This window comes from Pithys albifrons, chromosome 3 (genome assembly GCF_047495875.1).
Source record: "Pithys albifrons albifrons isolate INPA30051 chromosome 3, PitAlb_v1, whole genome shotgun sequence".
NCBI classification, from domain to species: Eukaryota; Metazoa; Chordata; class Aves; order Passeriformes; family Thamnophilidae; genus Pithys; species Pithys albifrons.
Window position 1 is genome coordinate 12,600,839 of NC_092460.1, and position 20,014 is coordinate 12,620,852.

Consider the following 20,014-nt stretch of genomic DNA (forward strand, 5'->3'; position numbering starts at 1 on the left):
CATCTTTCCCCTTTCCATGGAGTTTTATCCATGCCATGGGATCTGGGAGCTGTTTCTCTTCTTCCCTTTACTCCTGTGTTTGGGAGCCCTACTTTGCCCCAAACACCCCCAGGAGAGGGCCTGGGGCTGCCCTGCAGCCTGGCACTGCCCTTTCCTTCTCACCAGCTTTGGTAGGGATCCCTGTTCTCCTCCTCAAGAGTGGCCTTTTTTATCGTTGTTCCCTGCGGTAAGAGCAGAGCTGAAACCACAGCTGAGGGGAAGTCCGGGCTGGGGTGCCCTGAAAACAACCAAACACAACCAGGGCCAAGGTGTGCGACCACCTTGGGATGAGACTCCTCCAAACACAAGCGGCCCAAGGTGTCACTGCTCCAGGTCTCCATATTTGGTGTCTCCAGCTGTAGGGACAAGGGGAAGGCACATATGGAGCTTCTTCATACTGAGGTCCAGCACCCTGTGACAGTGAGTTAGACATGGGGACACATGGACACCAAAGCCCTTCCCTTCTGTGGTACTGTCCCAGAGAGAAGTAGGAATGCTGTGGTGGCCTGATAGGCCCAGAAATGGCACCAGTTTCCCCAGCAGCACACAGGGGATGTCCAGCCATGCCAGCACAAAGCTCACATGCCTTCCACTGGAGCCACCAGTGCTGGGCTCAGAGGAGAGCGTTTGGCCAGGTGGGCTGGCAAAGCAGAACCCTGGGGCAGCCCAGGGAGGGAAGGTGCAGGGGGCCTTGTGTCCATGCAGTCCTGTGAGGTGGCCATTTTTCCCATGGTCCCCCCTAAGGTGACTGTTGGTCCTTTCTTGCTGATCAGTGGGAAGGCCATTGCAGCCCCCAGTGCTGTGCAGGTGTTTTGCAACCCACCTTTGAAGGCAGCTCAGCCAAGGTTGTTGTCAATAATAGATCCCCTGAGGTGGATTATTGTGAAATGACACTTATTGTCTGGTATTTATATATATGTCTATGGTAGGTGTATTTTAAAATGATCTTGTTGCAATGGAAAGGAGGTATGTAGGCATTTTGGTTATTTCTGAAATATAACAATATAAAAGTATAAAGATATCATTTAAAAAATACATGAGGTAAAGAAAGTAAAAAAAGGATAAGAATAGATACTAAAGAGGAAAGATCTCATCACCAGTGACATGACTTTTTCTGCCCAGGGACCCTCTCTGGGAGGAGGGTTTTGCACTCTGATGTAACACAATTGGATCTCATACAGTCCTCTGGTGGATGGCTCCAGAAATGAGTCTGGAAGTGCTTGGGAGGTCTCTCATGGTTTATGACTCCTTAAAAGACATGATCACTGTTTTTCACACCAGCATAGTTTGGCCAGTTATGCCTTATCAGAAGGAATGAAAAGCTTCAGGTCTACATGTGAATGTCGCGATACCTCCCCTAGAGGAGGGTAGGGCGGGAATTTTACATCTGAGGCACCTGTGCAAGGAAGGACATTGGCATGATGAAAAGCATTATCCCATCTTGTAGGATCTTCTTGTTGGCTCTGTTCATTTTCTGACTCAAAACCTGGCTTGTTGCTTTCATGGTTTAGGAATGGTACTCCCCAGTTTAGTGCTCCCACCCAGAGTATCCAAACCACACTGCTGCTCACCTGCTCCTCTCCTGTCCCCTTTGCTCTCCCCTGAGGAGGGCTGCAAAGGACAACTGGAGGCACAGAAGGTAAAGATCATGGCTTGAGATTCAGAACAATTTACTGGAAGCAGTAATGAGATAAGAAAAGAATCAGTAACAGCAACAATACTAACAGGAAAAGTAGAAATAAAAATAGAAAGTAAGAAAAAAAAGTAGAAATAATAATTTGTGAAAGTAGCTGAAGAGAGTGATTCACATGCAAAAGCCTCACTCACTGAGCCCCAAGTCGACCTGATTGCAGCCACGCTACCCCAAGTGGCAGAAAACTCTTCTACCCAGAATAGTCCCTTCCCCCTTGCCCCTAACAGTGACATGAGGGTCCTGGCCATGCTCCTTCCTGGCTACTGCATGTAAGTATCCCCAAGGTGGGGAACTCCAACACTTCCCTGGGCAACCTGTGCCAGGGCCTGGTCAGTCTCCCAAGGAACAAGTGTTTTCTGATATGCAGTGGAACCTCTGCCTATGGGCTTACCATTGGGCACCAATGACAAGAGCCAGGCTCTGGTCTCTCAGCACTCTCTGCCCAGGTATTTGCACATTGATAAAATGCCCATTGAGCCTTCTCTTCTCCAGGCTTCACATTCCCAGTTCTTGGTAAAGGCACTTTTTCATGAAACAACCTGTAAGATCATGGAAGTGAAATGTTGTCTTCTTGACATAACCACTGATAAAGATCAATCCAGGGATAACTGCCCTTGATTATGTCTTGTTATCAACCCTACACCCATTTCCTGGTCCTCCCTACTGCCCTATTGCATAGTTCTGAGCAGCAGGGATTGAAACTTGGTACGCTCAGCCTTGACCTGACTTTGTGGGACAGGACTAAGAGGAACAGGATAAATGGAATCAGTCATGTAACAGTCTCTTCTTAGAGGGAAAGAATTGTTTGACTGCTGAGGAGAGCCCAGGCCAGGGTGGGTGCAAGCCTGTGGGAAGATGGCTGGGGGCAAAAAATTAGAGGAAACTGAAAAGCTGTATTCACATCCTAACAGAAGTTATAACAGTGTGGAAGTTATAGGGTAAAATGCAGCTACTGCTCCCTGGATGGAATGCAGGTCGCAGCTCCATGGTGATTCCCCAAGGGGAATGAAATGAAGGGTGGGGCAGAGTGGAGACACCATGCTCTGTGGAAATCCCAGCAGGGAGGGGAACTCAATGCTACTTTGCAGCTGATGAAACCCCATAGCACATGCCAGCCAGGGGTGATGGGAGATGTCCTGCTGCTGAGCTGGCAGTGGTGGCAAAAGTGCGTAAAATTGCTCTCCTCAGACGAACTGTAATATTAACACACACCTCTATCCCAAAGTTACCCCCTTGCCAAGGTACAACCACCCCCCACTAAGCATGTGCTCTCTGGTTTTTTGACCATATCTTTCAAAGTGAAGCAAGATAATTTTACGCCAATCAGCAACAAAGGTATTTATGACTAGAGTCACTCAATCTCCACCTAAAGAAATAGTATAAAAGTAGGCTGAGAATGGGAGAAGAGTTAGGGAAGACTTCATTGTAACTGCTGGGATCAGTTGAAGGGCTGAACCTGTCTTACCTGTCTTCTCTCCCATAGGGATGCCTATTGGGTAAGAACTATATGTGTGTTGAATAAAGCTTGTCTGTATATTGTTTTAAATACGTTTTTGCAGTGAGGCACTATCACCAGGAGTTTTCAAACCTTAACTTGTCACAATTTTATGTTAATAAAGAGTGTTATTCCATAAACTCTTGGTGGTCCTTCCTGGGTGTTGGCAGCTGCTGGCAATGAGTAACACACTCGACTAAAGTGTGAAGACCTGCTGAGGGGTCTCCCTTATGCTGTTGGCTTAGCCCACTGAAAAGGACAGTCAAATTGCCCTCTGACCTACAGGGCTCTTTAATGAGGGTTTCCCAGAGTGGGACACTGACAGACTGGCCAGGCACAAGGGTCTTGGTTTTCCTGGGGCACTGACAGACAAATCAAACACTAAGGGTCCAGGAAATCTCCCCTTTTCACATCACAAGGCCAAACAGGCCAAATGTTGCATTACCTGACTCAGAGCATTGTCTTTTTCTGTGAGATAAGTTACCACTGACACAGTTAAATGGCCACATACTGCTCCTGGTACAGCACCAACCCCTCAGTGTTCTGTGCATGACTGGCACTCTGCAGATACTCAGCTCACAAGGTCCCAGCTGAGGGGGTGGCTGAAGAATGATGGTTCATCTTAAATGCATAAACGTGAAGCAAAAAGCTGACTGAGCACACCCTTCACTCTCAGCCTCATCCCACTACATACTGAAGGCATAAATAATTACCCAAGTTCCAGTGTCGTGTATCTAAACCAAAATATTTTCCAGAATTTTGGCCTTTTTAGTGCTGTGTAGTACTGAATCCATCTAATATTAGAAACTTCTACTTCTTCTTGGAGGCAGAAAGTGTCCTGCCTGGGTAACTCTGATTAATATTTCACACAATTCCAAGCTGATGCCTGTTTTATTAGAATCTCACATAATGTTAAATTCACAATTTATGACACTTAAGGGTCAAACCCTTAAAGTTTGTTGCTTTATTTCCAAAAACTCCGAATTGCAAGGAAAGAGACATTTTAACCCAACATCTTCAGAATGTTACTTTGAAAATGTGAACAAAGTAGAATTTAATTTAAAGTCTTTAACAGCTGAGACAAGCAATGTGAAAAACTGAATTACAGAAGAAACACTGCAGCCCAACAATCATGCTCCAAATTTACCTTTCCACTCCAATTAGTACTACCAGGTCACTTCTTTCTACCAAAAAGATGATGTAGTGGAGAAATGATGATCCTGTGGAAACAACAGCAACAAAAAGAACACATTAGACTTAACATACTTCTCTGAGAACTGGGAAAAAGGTAAGTCTGTCCAACAGAAAGACACAATGCCAGTATAAAACAACACAGAGGGAAACTGAAAAAAATAGAGGAAAACAAATATCTTGTGCCCTAATGGTCTGATCTCAGTCATTAAAGGGATGGCACACACTATGATTAACAAGGAGTTGTGTGTTTTTTCCCAAAGAGCTCAGAAGAGCAACATTTACTGGGAATGCTGCACCTTACCATGAGATTAAAGGACATCCCTGGATGCTTCTCTGCACTGGGAGACTTTGGTTTAACCACAGAAAAGAGGTCTCCATCCTCCAGAATTATGTAGAATCACCTGAACTGCCAGAATCAGCCTGTGACACAGGCTTAGACAGAGTCAGGCCTGCACCTGCCCATCCCTGCAGGATTAGTACCTTCTCCAGAGCCGCCCTGAGAGACTTCTTCCTTCTGACTTCATGTGTCCTGTCTTTCCTGCTTGGTCCATTTGCTGCAGCAGCTGCACTGTACCCTCAGCCTGACTGGCTGCTGCTCTTTGTTCAAGGGCAGATTCCACAGGTTTCCCTGCAAGAAACAACAGCAAGAACAAATCCACAACCTCACTTGTCTCACACTCCCTGTGTACCCAGTGGAATGGAACAATCCAGGCATTCCTTACTCGCAGAAACTCAATTGGTCAGTCTTTAGTAAGGGATGTGGGACTAAACTCACCCTCACTTGCTCTGGACGAATTCTGAAAGGAAAAAGAACCCAAGAACTGTTACACAATGCAAAATTCTATTGCACAGAGATTTTTGTTTGCTTGCCTGCTAAGCAAGTACTAAAAGTACTAAAATCAAGGTCTGCTATCTTGTTCTGTGGGTTTGGTTTTTTTTTTTTTTTTTTTTCTGCTACTATGAGGACTTCTTTCAACAAGATATTTATACTTTCCTCCTCAAGACATTCACAGACCTAACATCAAGCTGTAATTAATTTAGAAGACTTTAACATACCAGATAGTGAGATAACAGTAGCTATGGCATGGGCAGAGATTTCAAACAACAGGAACAGAAGAGCTGTGGGAAACAACAGCCCCTGGACAGTACAGGCCCCTACATTAGCCCTGCTAAGACATAGTCCTGGGACACAGACTAACTGGGAAGGGACAAAAATGGAAACTGCCAGAAGCAAGAGGTGGGCCAGGAATATCCATTAGGAAGGTGATCAGGAACTCAAAGGACCACAAACCCCAAAATCATCATATGAAACACAAACAACAAAATCAGCAGGCAAGCTTCTTTGAGAGTAAACCCTACCAGAAAAACAGATCCTCTCCCTGATGGCGTTTCCCTTGCACTAAACACAGAATCACACAAAATGCACAGGGACATTTGGAGGACACAGGTGTTAGGGAGGACCCTGCTACCTAAGAGATGTGCCTAAGAGCAGCTCTGCCAAAGCACCACTGCAGCCTGTGGGCTAAAAGAGAAAGAATCTTCCCCTTCTGACAAGGTCTTTGGAGAACAGTGGCTTTAAAGGGCAACTGCCAATTCCTCTGGAACAATCCTGTCATGAACCTGCCTTCTGGTGCCATAGTGGGAAAAGTCATGGCACTGTTTCAGGAACAGGGAGATGCCTGCATGGCCACCCCCAGAGAGAAAGGACACTGGTGAGGAGAGGCACGTGATCACACCAAAGCAAGTATTAAGGTGCCAGCACTTCCTGTTTGCCCCTCGTGGAGTTCTGCATGAAGGGGCATCTGAGGTAAGAAAGGACTGGAGTCTTGGAGACAGGGAATGGCCTCCCTCAGGCTCAGCTCTCAAAGGGTCAGTTCACACCCAGCTTGTAGGCTGACAGTCAGAAATGCGTGTGTTGTCTCCCTAAAACTCATCCCTTTGCTAAGTCTGATGAACAGGAGCAGGTGTTGCAGGGAAAAGGGGAAAAATTATCTGCAGGCACTTTTATGCTTGACACTCCAATAGTCCAGGACTAAACAGGTGCTGTTATCTCTGTCTGAGTATTCTGTAGCTTACCTTTTCATATCCATGCTCTGCTTTACTCATCTGGTCAGCTACAGTTCTAAAAATAAGTCAAGTAAGTAAGAACTGAGTTTACAAAATTCACAAAAACGAAATAATCTTGTAAATGACTACTCCAAGTATTTCACTGGAAACCAGGATTTCAGTACCTCCAGCCAACAAGAAATATACCTTTAATCTGTATTTGTACCCATCTTTCAAAGTCTACCTTAAAAAAATGAAAATATGCACTCAGCCCAGTACTGGGCTTTCTGCTTTTTTACTAAAACTAACAAGCAGTTAAAGAGGAAAAAAAAGTGTTACATGACATGGAAAGGGGGATGAGCAGCAAACTAAGAAAGCTTGCAAGGGCAGGCAGCAAAGAACCACAGAAAGATCTTAAAAGACTTGAGCACAGAGCAATAAAATGGCAAAGGGAGCTCTGTACAGGGAGGTACAAAGGGGTGCATATGGAGGAAACCAATCTTGGCTTCACAAATTGTGAGGTGATTGGGACCACTGGGACTGTCATGTGGAGATTCTGATTTCTCAGCACTCATTAGTATCCCAAGAAAACCCCAAATCCCCATTAGAACTTAGGAGTAAAATTGCTTGTCCAGAAAGCTGAGAGGACCAAAAGGTGGTATCACTGCAGCAGACACACTCCTTCCTGGGGCTGAGGGGATGCTCAGCCTGAATGAGCTCTTCAGCCTAACAGCATAACTGGAAAACAATAACAGAAGGCTTGAAGCTGATCCTCATCTATTTGATTTTGAATTCAAGAAATTAGAATTATGAAAAGTGTTTTAATCATAACTGATGGGGTAAGATACAGGACATAGAGAGAACTGCCAGACTGGATCATGAAATAGCCCTTTTTGGTCTTGTACTTTATTAATCTCCAACTGATGTGTTGGCTAAAAGAAATCAGAAAGCATTCTGAATCCTGGGCTCATTCCTCCCTCCTTTCCAGCACTTGTATTGTGACTAGGAATGGGTCATGGCAAAAGGACTGGCTTTGACTTCTCCTGTTATAATCTCTGCATGAGACACATTTGAGAATTGGGTAGGATATAAGGCAACCAGAGAGATGACTGGACACAGTCTGTACATGGGAGGGGAAAGGTGGGCATAAACACGACCACAGTGATGGGTCTGGGACTGTCTGTAACTTGTGAGGATTCAGTACAGACATAAATTTTCTTTCCTTAAAAACTACACTCTATTATAAAGAAAGAAGCCTGTCAGCCTGTAACTAATACTGGGCCTCAGAGACAGTCAAGAACCAAGCCTGAATTTAGCCATGAGCCAGCCCTGTACCCTCATGCTACAGGTGCCCAGCACCACCCTGAGCTGGGTTAGGCAGAGCTTTGCCAAACCACTGTCCTCAAGCAGCAATGCCTCCCTCTGCTCAAAGCTGCTGAGACCCCTCTCTGTGCTCTGCCTGTCCTGGACTCCCCAGGTCATGACTGGGACTCACCGGGGTGAACCCAGCAAAGGGCCACAAACGTGATGATGGGATTGAGGAACATTCTGTATGAGAGATGGGACTGTTCAGCCTGGAGATGGCTCGGGTGGGCTCTTATCAAAGTACACCTAAGGAGAGGGAATGAAGAACAGGGAGCCAGGCCCTTCTCTGCAGTACCTTCTGGCAAAGCAAGAGCAAAGGGCATGGGAACCCAGGGAGCACAGGACCACTTTTTCCCAATATGAGCAATGCTGCTTTGATTCTGCTACTTATGGAAGAGGAGGAAGAAGAAAAATGGGGCAAAAGATTGCATAAAAATGAAACATGAGGACACAAGAAACATTAAAGATACATAAAAGAGACATTAAAACACTGATAGGGAGACTATTTTGTAGTCAACTGACTTGTCCATAAGTGATTGTAGACATGAAGTCTCTGTTCCAACTTCCACTCTCCTCCTCTTCACCACTTTTTCCATTTCTGACATTTCATTTCTTCTCTTGACCTTCAAAACATTGCACACTTGGTATTGATAACAATTGATTTTGACTTCTCTATTTTAGAACAAAATTCAGAGCTAATGTACATTCATATTTCACAAAATTGTTCCTGATTAGAGAATAAAAACTAAAAAAAGGATTCAGGACTAAGATAAGCACTGGGAGGCCATCCAGAGAATTATGTTCAACAGTTTTAAACAAAATGCTGCTTTCCAGGACATCCTATTTGCTCCATCTTCAGAGAACTGCCTAGCAATGTAAGTAGCAGAAATGGAATCCTAGCAGAGAGAGAAAAATTCTTCAGGGGAATTTGGACACGACATCTTCAGTAATTCTCTCCATCTTCAGACACTTACCCATACTGAAAACAAACATACTCTGAGCTCTCATTTTCCCAAAATTTACCAAATTAACTTAACTTTGCTGTCTATGGCACGTGAAGTACCTAGGGAACTAATTAATTACTCAGCAATATCGACCTCACAGACTCTCCCAGTGAAGAAACCACTGGACAGGTCACTCAGACTTGCAGAAAATCCATGGAACTGAAGGCACCAGGCTCTTTGGTCCTGAGACAGGACTGCATTCCAAGCCCTCTGGAACTGACAGGAAGATTTCTGTCACACTGGATGGTTCTAGGTGAGAACTCAGTGGCACTTCACACTGGCTAACTCTGAGAAGTACGAGAACTATAGCACTGCCTAAATATATATATCCTGCTTCTCCAGAATACTTAGAATATAAATTAAAAAACAAAACAAAAAAACAGAGGCACAACTTACAAGCTCATCACTGCCCCTGTTTACTTCTTTACCTGTAAGCAGAGGTTTAAAACTTGATGATTATTTTGACTGGACTTTCTGTAACCAACTGAAAAGTACATAAGAACACTCAGTTTGCACAAACAAATCCATACTTTCTTTAGGAAACTGGAAACAAAGAGTGTGATGTCAACAAATGTAGTCAAGCACAAGGAAGAAAAACATGCTTTCCATATACCTGTATGTAATGGCTCCAGCCCAGTGACTGCCATTAAATAATGAAGGTTGGGAGGCACTGGGCATCACTTCATAAGAATACCTGCTGAAGAGTCAGCAGCAGTTGGAAAGGCAAACAGAAATGCAGGAAATTTTAGAAAAGCAGTACAGGACAGTCGAGAACACACTATTGTGCTCTATTTCAAACCCACAGTACAGCCACACCACATGCAGCTTTGCTCTCTCATTCAAAGGTACAGTAGGTGAAGGGAAAGGGAAAAGCAAGACACAGATCACAGATATTTTCAGAAATTATGCAAACACAACCACAGTGACTTACCACAAGGAACGTTTTGCTGAAATGAGTTCAATTCTATATACAATGTGCAAATGTAGGGATAAGGCACAAGATGGACATTCTCATGTTTGAATTTCATCTTCGATACTCTCTCCCATTTACTCAGATCTGAGAACAGTGGTAAGACTTAAAAACACAGCACTAACATTTCAAAGGAGCAGGAATCCTGACAATGTCTTCAAAACTCACATCATGCTGCCCATGTGCACAAGGAAGCAAATCCAACCTGCCACTATGAACTTCATGAAAAAGCACCAGTAACACATTACAAGGAACACTCATCCAGATGGTACTGCCCCATCAGTCACCTGGATTGTCTTCTGTTCCCTTAACTGTACTGCCCTCCTGAGGCCCTTCTGCAAAAAACCCCAACATGCCAGGCTCTTCCAACCCTATGAATAAAACCAGCAGTCTTCCTAACTAAAAAGTAATAACTTAAAAAATTGATTTAAACATTGAAAAGAACTAGGATTCATAGGAGCAGCATGATTAAATTTGCTTCACGTTTCAACCTGGGGGAAACCAGACAATTGACAATACAACCACTAAAGTTACAGCCATTCCTTCACCTGGGTGCAGTTTGACACCCAGGAGCTCATGCTTGCAAGAGTGAATGGCACTGCACAGCAGTCTCCTTAGACACCTCTGATCTCAGGGAGAAACAGGTAAAATGAATACTGTCAGTCCATATTTGCCAGCTGAAACTAAGATCCCATGGACTGAGATGATGAGACATTGCCAAAATCTGTTCCTTTAAGGAATGAAGTTGCCTGGTTTTTGGCTTCAAGGACTCCCTTATCTGGTGATTAACGAAGAGTCATAATACAGAGAGGAGCTCAACACACCAACTGCAGCACAACTCCTCATGCCAGACCTCTGAGCTCACAGTTCTCTGCAGGGCCTGGTGCTGCCTGAGCATCTGGACACACTTAAAAGCTCTACAAATACAAGTTTGTGAACCAAACACTCCTCAGACATGAAGGCAAAACTGGCTGAGCTTTAGAGAAGCAAATCAATAACATTGTTGGGTTTGGGGGTTTCCTGTCTGATAATGCTCTTGGCTGCTTTCTCTTCCTGTCAGTAACAGGAACACATTGCTGTTGTATGTACCTGCCTCAGACAGAGAGAGAGGATGGCCTTGTGTCTGCCTGCCATTATGAGGATAATTAAGTCCCCCAAGACTTGAAGGCAATGCCTCAGAGCTTTTCATTATTCTTGAGCACTCAGAGTAACAGGAGGTGATGCCAGATCTAATCCAAAAGCTGACATATCTTAGGACTGAAAAACGTCCTCATTCAACTAACTTACTTTTCTCTTCAACAAGGAGAGTAACTTCTTAACCCTACACTACAGCAACTACAATAGCAACTAATTGTTACCACTTCTTTAATTTAGTTATTGCCAATTTAAATTAATAATCTGCAGAATATGTAGCAGACATTGCTAAACTCTGTGCAGTTGCACAAGCCAGAAGATCAAATCTGATTTGGAATGCAGGGACATTCTGATGGAAACACTGCAGAACACTCTTTTCACATCTTTGGTGAAGGCAACACCTGAAAAGGATCTTCAGCCAATGTCCCACTGCAAACTCGAAGGAGTCCTATTTCAGCCAAAGATCTGCACACTCTTACACATGAATGTTGAATTATGCAAGGCCCAAAAGACCCAAGTCATTGGATCTTTTCCTTTATGAATAGGAAAGAAAGGATACATGGAAAGACAATGAAATGGTCTGTAGAAAATGGATGCAAATCATCAAGATTTCCAAGGACTACTCGAATCACTTCCTGGGGAGGTAAAAAAAATAAACCAAGGAAGAATATTAAAAACATAGCAACAATTCCACTGTCAAACACAGTTTCAAGGCTTGGGAAAAAAATTAACATTACTGTTTGCATGAATCATGGAAAAGCAGGTTCTAGATATTCTGCTTTTCCCCTTTCCTTCTTCTCTCCACTTCCTCTGATAATTTTAGAGTGTATTGCACTGACAGACTGATAGAAATTGAAGTGAAGGACTATCTTAATCTTGAATTAACGTAGAAGAATTGCTATGGAGAGTGGAGATGTCTTTTCAAATTTAACAAGTATTAAATTTAAGAAGTGTCCTTCCCCGCCCCCCCGCCCCAGCAAAACACACACAGCATTTGCTTTTGCCAAAAATAAACATATTGCTCTTTTGCTGAATATTGACCCAAATCAGTCACAAGTTAAACTGCAAAAAACTTCTGTTCTACTGACAGGAAAGCTTTTCTATTAATACATTCCAATATTTTCAAAAGTGAAAAAAATATAATTCTTTATATCAGTTAAAATCAGCACATTTTCTTCAGTAATATTTTGAATGCTATTACTATATTCTGAAGATTTAAAAAAATTTAAATAATAGGAAGAAGCATTTTTAAGAAGGCAGTATATGTGACTCATTTTCTCATATTTGTCTCATTTTCTCAGGAAAGGCAGGGGCTGTGTCCTGTCTCAGGAAGCAGATGGCACCAATTGTGACCATCAGTTTGTGCTTAGACACAAAGCATTGGAAAAATTAAAAGAACACCAACTTAAAATTAAAAGAACACTTGCTCCTCAGCTTTGAGGAAAGCCTGTGCAATTTAGCATTAGATTGACCTCTACCAAGCCACCAGCACTGTCACAGCTCCTGAAAAACCAGGAGGGTTTCACAGGTAGTCAAAAAAGTGGGGGTCAGGTTTGAGGCTGAGAGTGAAACTCTGGGAAAGTGCTCCTGCAAGAATGACTGTGAAGAGGATTCGGACAGGAGCAGGGTGAAACTAGCTCTACAAACAGCAGTTTCCATTTGTACAATATGAAGATTCAGTAGCTTCTTTGGAGTATTTGAAACAAAAGCACGGCTCTTCTACACTAATTTTGCCTGTTGAAGACATTTTTTATTTATGTCATTTTTTTTCACCCTGAGGCTCTGCAGAGAAGTTCCCCATTACTTGCATTTGAAATGTTGCATTTGACAAAATGTTCTCTGTCCCACAAACACAAGATTTGTTCAGCCCAACACCCATCCAGGGTCCAACGGACCTGCCTCAGCTCCTACCTCTAACTCCTTGGCAGCACTTTCAGCAAGACTGAGATCAGGAGCACTGTGAAACAAACAGAGAGTTGGGAACATCCTGGTCAAAAATCAGTGGAGATGCATTTGATGTAAGAGTTTAAACAGCAGTAAAACATCATTCCCATTGCATAGGAAAACTACTTAGCAGGTAGATGAACTCCTAATATATTATTCTTAAATAACATCCACTATTCCACAAGGATTGTTGCTTGTGAACGTTCTGCCCATTTGTGTTTTGTGTGTCTGTGGATACAATGGATGAGAGATCAGATCTTTTCAGCTGATCCTCAGTAACCCTCAGGATTGTTTTTTGTTGACACAGCACCCTCAAACCAGCCCCTCTGTTGTCTTCTATTGTGGTGGTGCCACTCTGCTTAAGGGAGGAACTGGCAGGAGGTGTCAGTCAATCTCTTCCTGTGCAAGGAGAGGAATGGACCTTCACAGCACCAGAATTAGGCCCTGTGATGCTGGGAGTCGTGTGCTGCCTCTGCATCCATCTTTTCCCAAACATTAACTCCAGCCTCTGGAATCCATCCTCTCAGCAGCTGTTTGCTGCAGGTATGGGCCAACAACCTTAGGAACAGGGAAAGAGAAGGTCTAAAAGAAAATCTAAACTCATTAAAAAGTAAACAAACCCCACAAAGGTCACTTGGAAATAAGTAGATAGAGTGGAGTGCAAGGAATCCAAGGTGTGCAAGGAATGCAAGGTGTGCAAGTATTCTCTGTCAGGCAGTCATGATCACATCTGCCCCATTCAGGGGCCCCAGCCAGAACCAGAACCAGAACCAGAACTCCCCTTCCTCTTCAGAAAGATCCATGAAATGGGCTAATGAAAGGAATTTCTCAGCACCACAGCAGAAGGAAGTCATGACTCAAGACTTATGCTGTGGTCATGAATCAGCAGGGAAAGAAAAGCACAGTTCAGGAAAGGATGCTGCCATGGTGCCAAGAAATGAGAATGCAAAGAATGGAAGACAGCAAGGCACCATCCAGGCACTGGTGACAAGGATGTCAGACCTGCTGTCTGACTGCAGGAGAGTCATTGCTTGGGTTGAGATCAGGGACATGAGAGGTGTGGGGGTTTGAAACTACAGGCAGTTCTTGGCCTAAACCAAGTGTTGCTTCCTTGAATGATTGAGAACAGAAAAAAATAATTAAGACTGAAAAAACTAGCAGAATAACTAAAGCAGCATGAGATAAGAAAGAAACTGAGAAAGGCAAGCTGTGAGAATGGAATGTGTGTTGATAATTTCTCATGAAACTAAAATTACATCTGGGGAGTGTGTAATTGCCAATTAGAAGTTTAGCAAGGTATATGGACACTATCATGGACCAATGGGAGGGTGACCATGGGAGGGATTTAGAATATATAGAGAGTAACTTGTAGATTGAAGTATTCTCTCCTTCTTCTTCTCCATTTTCCTTTCTTTTTCTTTTTGAGTGTGTTACATGTAGTTTCAACCACCACAAAGGCTCTAGAGTTTCTCAGTTAAATACTTAAGAATTTCAAACTACTGTCTGTGAAAAGTGTCTCTTTTCCAGTGAAGCACAAAATTCACACAAGGCAATGAAATAAGAGTGTTTTTACAGCTGGAATTATTCTCTCAGCACGTGAAAGTGCAGCAGCAACTTTTAAATGGCCACTTTCCTGGTCAGTGAAAAAAGGCAGGAAATGAGGAGGCCCCAGGATCTGAATTTAAGGTCCCGTATTAACTCACCTGCAGTCAACAAACTGCAGGGTGACTTCTCAGCTGTAACTTACTTACCTGTTGAAGTTGCCATAGCGGATTTTGAATTTGTACACAAACTTGCCAGCGTGAAGAAACCTTGTTTCAGGCAGTGGGTACATAAAGGGCTTCAAGGGCATCTCTCTCACTCTCCTTGAATGTAAAAGCAGGACAGCCAAAGGTTAATTCCTAAAACCCTTCACCGCATCTCACTCTAACACATGAAAGTTTTTCCTCCAGGGAGCATCTGCAGAGGGAAGGTATCTCCCACCTGTCAGCACGCAGCCGGTCTGGGTGTTCGTGCCAACAGTGGCCTGTGTTTCTGAGCAGGATCAGAGGCCAGACCTGGAGCTGAGGCCACTGGAACCACCTATGCCCAGGGCCCCCAGGCCGGGAGGGACACTGTGAGGGACACTGTGAGGAACACTGTGAGGGACACTGTGAGGGACACAGGCTGGGAGGGACACCGTGAGGGACACCGTGAGGGACACAGGCTGGGAGGGACACCGTGAGGGACACCCCAGGCCGTGAGGGACACCGTGAGGGACACCTCAGACCGTGAGGGACACCCCGGGGGACACCGTGAGGGACACCCCAGTCTGGGAGGGACACCGTGAGGGACCCCCGGCCCCCGCGGGTCCGGCCCGCAGAGCTCGTTCCTGTCGCGGTGCCCAAGGGGCAGCCACCACCAGTGCCCGGCGGGAGGTGCCGCCGCCTCCCCAGCGCCGGGGGCGGCCGGAGCGGCCTCCGAAGGGCCCCGCGGCCCGCCGGGCACCAGGGCGGGACACCCCGCACCGACACCGGGACGGCCGGGACCGCCGGGCCGGGGCTGTGGGCGGAGCGGAGACGAGGAGAGCCCAGCCCAGCCCAGCCCAGCCCGAAAATAGGACAAGGGAAAATAGCAATCTTGTGAAAGCCATGACCTACAGGAGGGCACAGAGAAGGCCACAGAGAGGACACACTGGGAGCAGGCAAGGCTGGCCACGGGGCCAGGTTGTAGCAGCACCTGGGCAGCCCTCTCTGACAGATCAGTTTCCCAGCATTTCCTACTCATCAGATGTTGGCCCTCACTGGGCGAGACTGGCACAGTCCTGGGCATTAGGGCAAAGCTCTTGCCACACACCGAGCCCCAGGGAGGTGCCAGTGCCTGCCAATGGGAGAAGCTGAGCCTCGGGGATGCTGGGCTTCCTCCTGCCCTGCTCACCCTGCTCTTTTCTTGCTCTTTAAATCCCCGAGGAAAGCAGGAGAGCAGAAGCCATAGGAAAGGGACCTGGCAGTTCCTCCATGGAATCATAGAATTAAGAAAGTTGGAAAAGACCTCTGAGATCAAGTCCAACATTTGATCCAACCATTGTGCTTAATAGACCATGGCACTAAGTGCCACATCCAGTCTCTCTTTAAAAACCTACAGGGACGATGAATCAACCACCTCCCAGGGCAGCCTCTCCATAAAGAATTTCTTCCCAATATCTGACCTAAACCTCTCCTTAAGACTGTGCCCTCTTGTCCTACTGCTGGTGGCCTGAGAGAAGAGACCAACCCCTGCCTGGCTACACCCTCCTTTCAGGTAGTCGTACAGAACAATGAGGTCTCCCCTGAGCCTTCTCTTCTCAAGGCTACACTGCTGCATCCTGTGCCTCAGAAGTCACAGGGAGACATCCAAGGCCAGCCCAGCCCCTGTCCCTGGGACCCTGACTAAAAAGGTGACAGCGCTGCAGAGATGCGCAGGATGTGGCCCCTCCATGCCCAGCCCAGCACAGTGTGCCAGGCAGGAGCGGCATTCCCAGGGAGGTGACAGAGAGGGCAGGGACAGGGACTGAGAGGGGCAGGGACAGGGAGAGGAACTGAGAGGGGCAGGGACAGGGACTGAGAGGGACAGGGACAGGGACAGGAACTGAGAGGGGCAGGGACAGGGACAGGGACAGGGACAGGGACAGGGACAGGGACAGGGACAGGGACAGGGACAGGGACTGAGTGGGGCAGGGACAAGGACTGAGAGGGGCAGGGACAGGGACGGGGGCAGGGATAGGGACTGAGAGAGACAGGGACAGGGACAGGGACTGAGCGGGGCAGGGACAGACTCAGGTGTTTCCTGGTGTACGGAAAATGACGTCGCTAGAGGTCAGTGTCCACAAAGGAGACACAGGAGTGCTGCTAAAGGAACTTTATTTAGAATAAAGGGAGAAAGTACACTAAGGCAATACCCAGTGAGTTTTTCTCGGCCAGGTGGGGGGACACAGGTCCCCTTTTATTCTCATTTCCTGCCGCATACTGCAGACTCCCTTTCCCCATTGGTTTAGGTACTTGGGAGGTACAGGCGTCCTGAACCACCCACTGTGTGTTCCCTCTAAACATGTACAAGCATCTGCCTCCCTTTTTAACATAGATTGTATGACTAAAATCATAGAATCATAGAATGTATTGGGTTGGAAAAGACCTCCGAGATCATCAAGTCCAAGCCTTGGTCCAACTCCAGTCCCTTTACCAGATCATGGCACTCAGTGCCACGGCTAATATCAGTTTAAAAACCTCCAGGGATGGGGAATCCACCCCCTCTCTGGGCAGCCCATTCCAATGCCTGAGCACTCTCTCTGCAAAGAATTTGTTCCTGATCTCCAACTTCAATTTCCCCTGGCAGAGCTTGAGCCCATGCCCCCTTGTCCTATTGCTGAGTGCCTGGGAGAAGAGACCAGCCCCCACCTGTGACTCTTACTACTCCTGAAGGTGTTCTGAATAAAAACATACCAGAATGAGAGACTTGATGTCTTTCTTGCCAAGCTGGAAAGTAAAAACATGTCTGAGAATTTCTGAGCGTGGTGCTGGGATCAGGAGCCCTGTTGTGAGAGATTAGATGCAAATTCTGTCCTTCTGATCTCTTCTTAACAATGATAATGAGCATAATTAGAGGATTCTGGTAAAAGGTCAACAACTCTTGCAGAACCTCTGGGAATTTTAAAGCTTATGGATTTTTCCCCCCAGTTTCTAATTAAATGTCTTATCTCCTGAATCTTTTTCCTGAAAATGTACCAAGAAACATTACTCTGTATTAAGAAGAATGTATATTCTGGCTTACCTTTTTTCCCCACCTTTTTTTTTTCTTTTTCTTTTTTTTCTTTTTCATGGAGCTATTTGAATCCATTCAATTAGTGGCTGGTTAAATATTCCAAGGGAAGGCTTCCTGTAGGCAAAGAGCTGGACTAGACTTGTTACTAGGACTAGACTTGTTACTATGACCACAATAAACTGCAATGTGAGAAGTAGTTGAGCTGTGGAACCTGATCCAGAAGAGAGATATCTACAGGTTGTGGGGTGGGAAAACTGGGCTGGATATCAGAAAAAAATTCTTTCCAGAGAGAGTGCTCAGGCATTGGAATGAGCTGCCCAGAGAGGGGGTGGATTCCCCATCCCTGGAGGTTTTTAAACTGAGATTGGATGTGGCACTGAGTGCCATGATCTGGTAAAGGGACTGGAGTTGTACCAAGGGCTGGACTTGATGATCTCGGAGGTCTTTTCCAACTCAATCCATTCTATGATTCTATGACTGGTGCTAAGAAACACCTCCCCCAAGGGCTGAGTGAGAAGAGCTGATCACAGCTCGTCATCACGGGCTGAACAAGCTGTTTCCCAGAGTCCCTGGTTTCCTCAGGACATGAACAGCAGGAAAAGACCAGTCCCAGCAGCAAGAAGAAGAGGTTTCTTGTGTTTGGCAGAGGGTTCAGAATCGGATGTAATTGTAAAAGTTTCAGAGCAGCTGAAATTTCAGGGGGTGTGCTTTCCAAGCCTTGAAATTGAGACTGATCTCTCCTGGGATGAGTTATGGACACCTGAGGAGGATTTCTCGGTCCGCTTTTCATGGTCAAGGTTCATTTCATATTTCCAGCCTAGACTGTAAGCTGGGACAGACTCTAAGCTACCTTAAGTGCCAGGACTAGCACAAGGAAAGTACCAGGACTAGTACCAGGAAAGTACCAGCTGAGCTTAAATGTCAAGGAAAATTTAAAAAATGCTTTTCAGCTCTCAACATTTACTCCGATGAGCTTCTAGCCAGGAGCTTTTAAACCTGCACAATCTTTCTGTCTCGTGTAAAATTAGAAGTGCACGTGGTAGCAAGGAACAAAATAATGTGCTTAATTTACCTGTGTCATTCTGAAGCCAATGGTACTGGAAAAATTGGATGTTAGGTGGCAATGACACCACTGTTCTTCTTGCCACTGGATGGCAATGTTTGATTAGAAAAAAGATCTATGTCTGAGGAAATAAAACTGATCTCTTTTCTTGGCAGAGGAGGCACAAGATTTCCTTTGGGTATATGACTTTCTGAAATCTGAAGAGGAGGAAAATATTATATTGTATTACTGCAACGAAATTTCTTTGCTCTTTTTGTTATTATTATTCCAATAGTGCTTAGGAAGCTCTTGAGCTCTGAAGTCCAGTCTTGGATGCTGTAGAAAATTTACACTTTATGTAAGGGTTGGTTGCAGACAGTTCTCTGTGAGCTCGGCAGTGTGGAAAGCACAAGTCTTGGTGCTCTCTTTCTATACCTGACTCAGGCTATAAAAAGCAAGTCAATAATTAATGTCCATGAATTTTGCTACAATGAATATGTATGATTCAAATCATACCGGTGCACCAAATCCTAAAATGCTCTCATGTCAGGCAAGGTTACAAGTGTTGTTTGTCAGACAAGATTAATTTGAGTGAAACAAATACAGGTTAATAGAACTATTCCTGCTTACATTTTGGATGTCTAATTTATGACCAGAACTCAGAACATATTTAATTGGATGAGTCAAAGGGACTATTTCACTTAATACTGTAACTTCAACAGGGGCCAGTGTCAGATGACTAGGGAAGAATGTAAGAGTCAGGTAAGCAAGATACAGAGGTCTTCTCTTTTGAAAGATTTCTTCCACAAATTTGTTGGGGTTTTTTGGCTGTCATTGCTTTTGTTTGCTTTTTTAAACTGAATTTCTCAAGAGGAATTCCTCAGCTCTGTTACATTTTTTGTAATAATCTAATTTCTTTTAGATTTTGGGCTTACTGTGTTGTATAAAAAGCATGTCAGAACCTCAGAAAAATCTCCTTCTTTGTAGTCCTGCTCTGCCATCAGCCCAAATTTGTATGCAGTTTTATCAGGCTGTGTGCCAAGTCAGTAGGAACTAATTTTCTTAGATTTATTTGAAAATGGTCAATGAGGAAGGAAAAAGTGGGTTAAAAGTGGAGACAGAATGAAACAGTTTGTTATTTTGTCTGGACCATGATAAACTTGAGGACTCTGGACATGAAGGAAGAGATGAGAGTGAAGAGGGAATGTAACAACCTGGCTGACTATATTTAGAGGTTAATTGATAGTTACTTTAACAGGCTGTTTTTCTGATGAAAGCATCTCTTGTTACCAATGCTCTGAGTAAACATCTA

At 44.9% G+C, this 20,014-nt stretch overlaps 1 protein-coding gene across 1 annotated transcript; it reads right to left on the bottom strand.

Moving 5' to 3' along the window:
- Positions 1–4,401: 4,401 nt before the first annotated feature.
- On the bottom strand, positions 4,402–14,736 carry LOC139669217 (membrane-anchored junction protein-like). Its single transcript, XM_071549656.1, is given in 11 exon segments — positions 4,402–4,447; positions 4,902–5,049; positions 5,148–5,167; positions 5,169–5,218; positions 6,498–6,543; positions 8,355–8,455; positions 9,233–9,264; positions 9,768–9,893; positions 11,500–11,575; positions 12,852–12,897; positions 14,636–14,736. Coding segments are annotated over 11 exon segments (792 nt in total).
- Between the last annotated feature and the right edge of the window lie 5,278 nt (positions 14,737–20,014).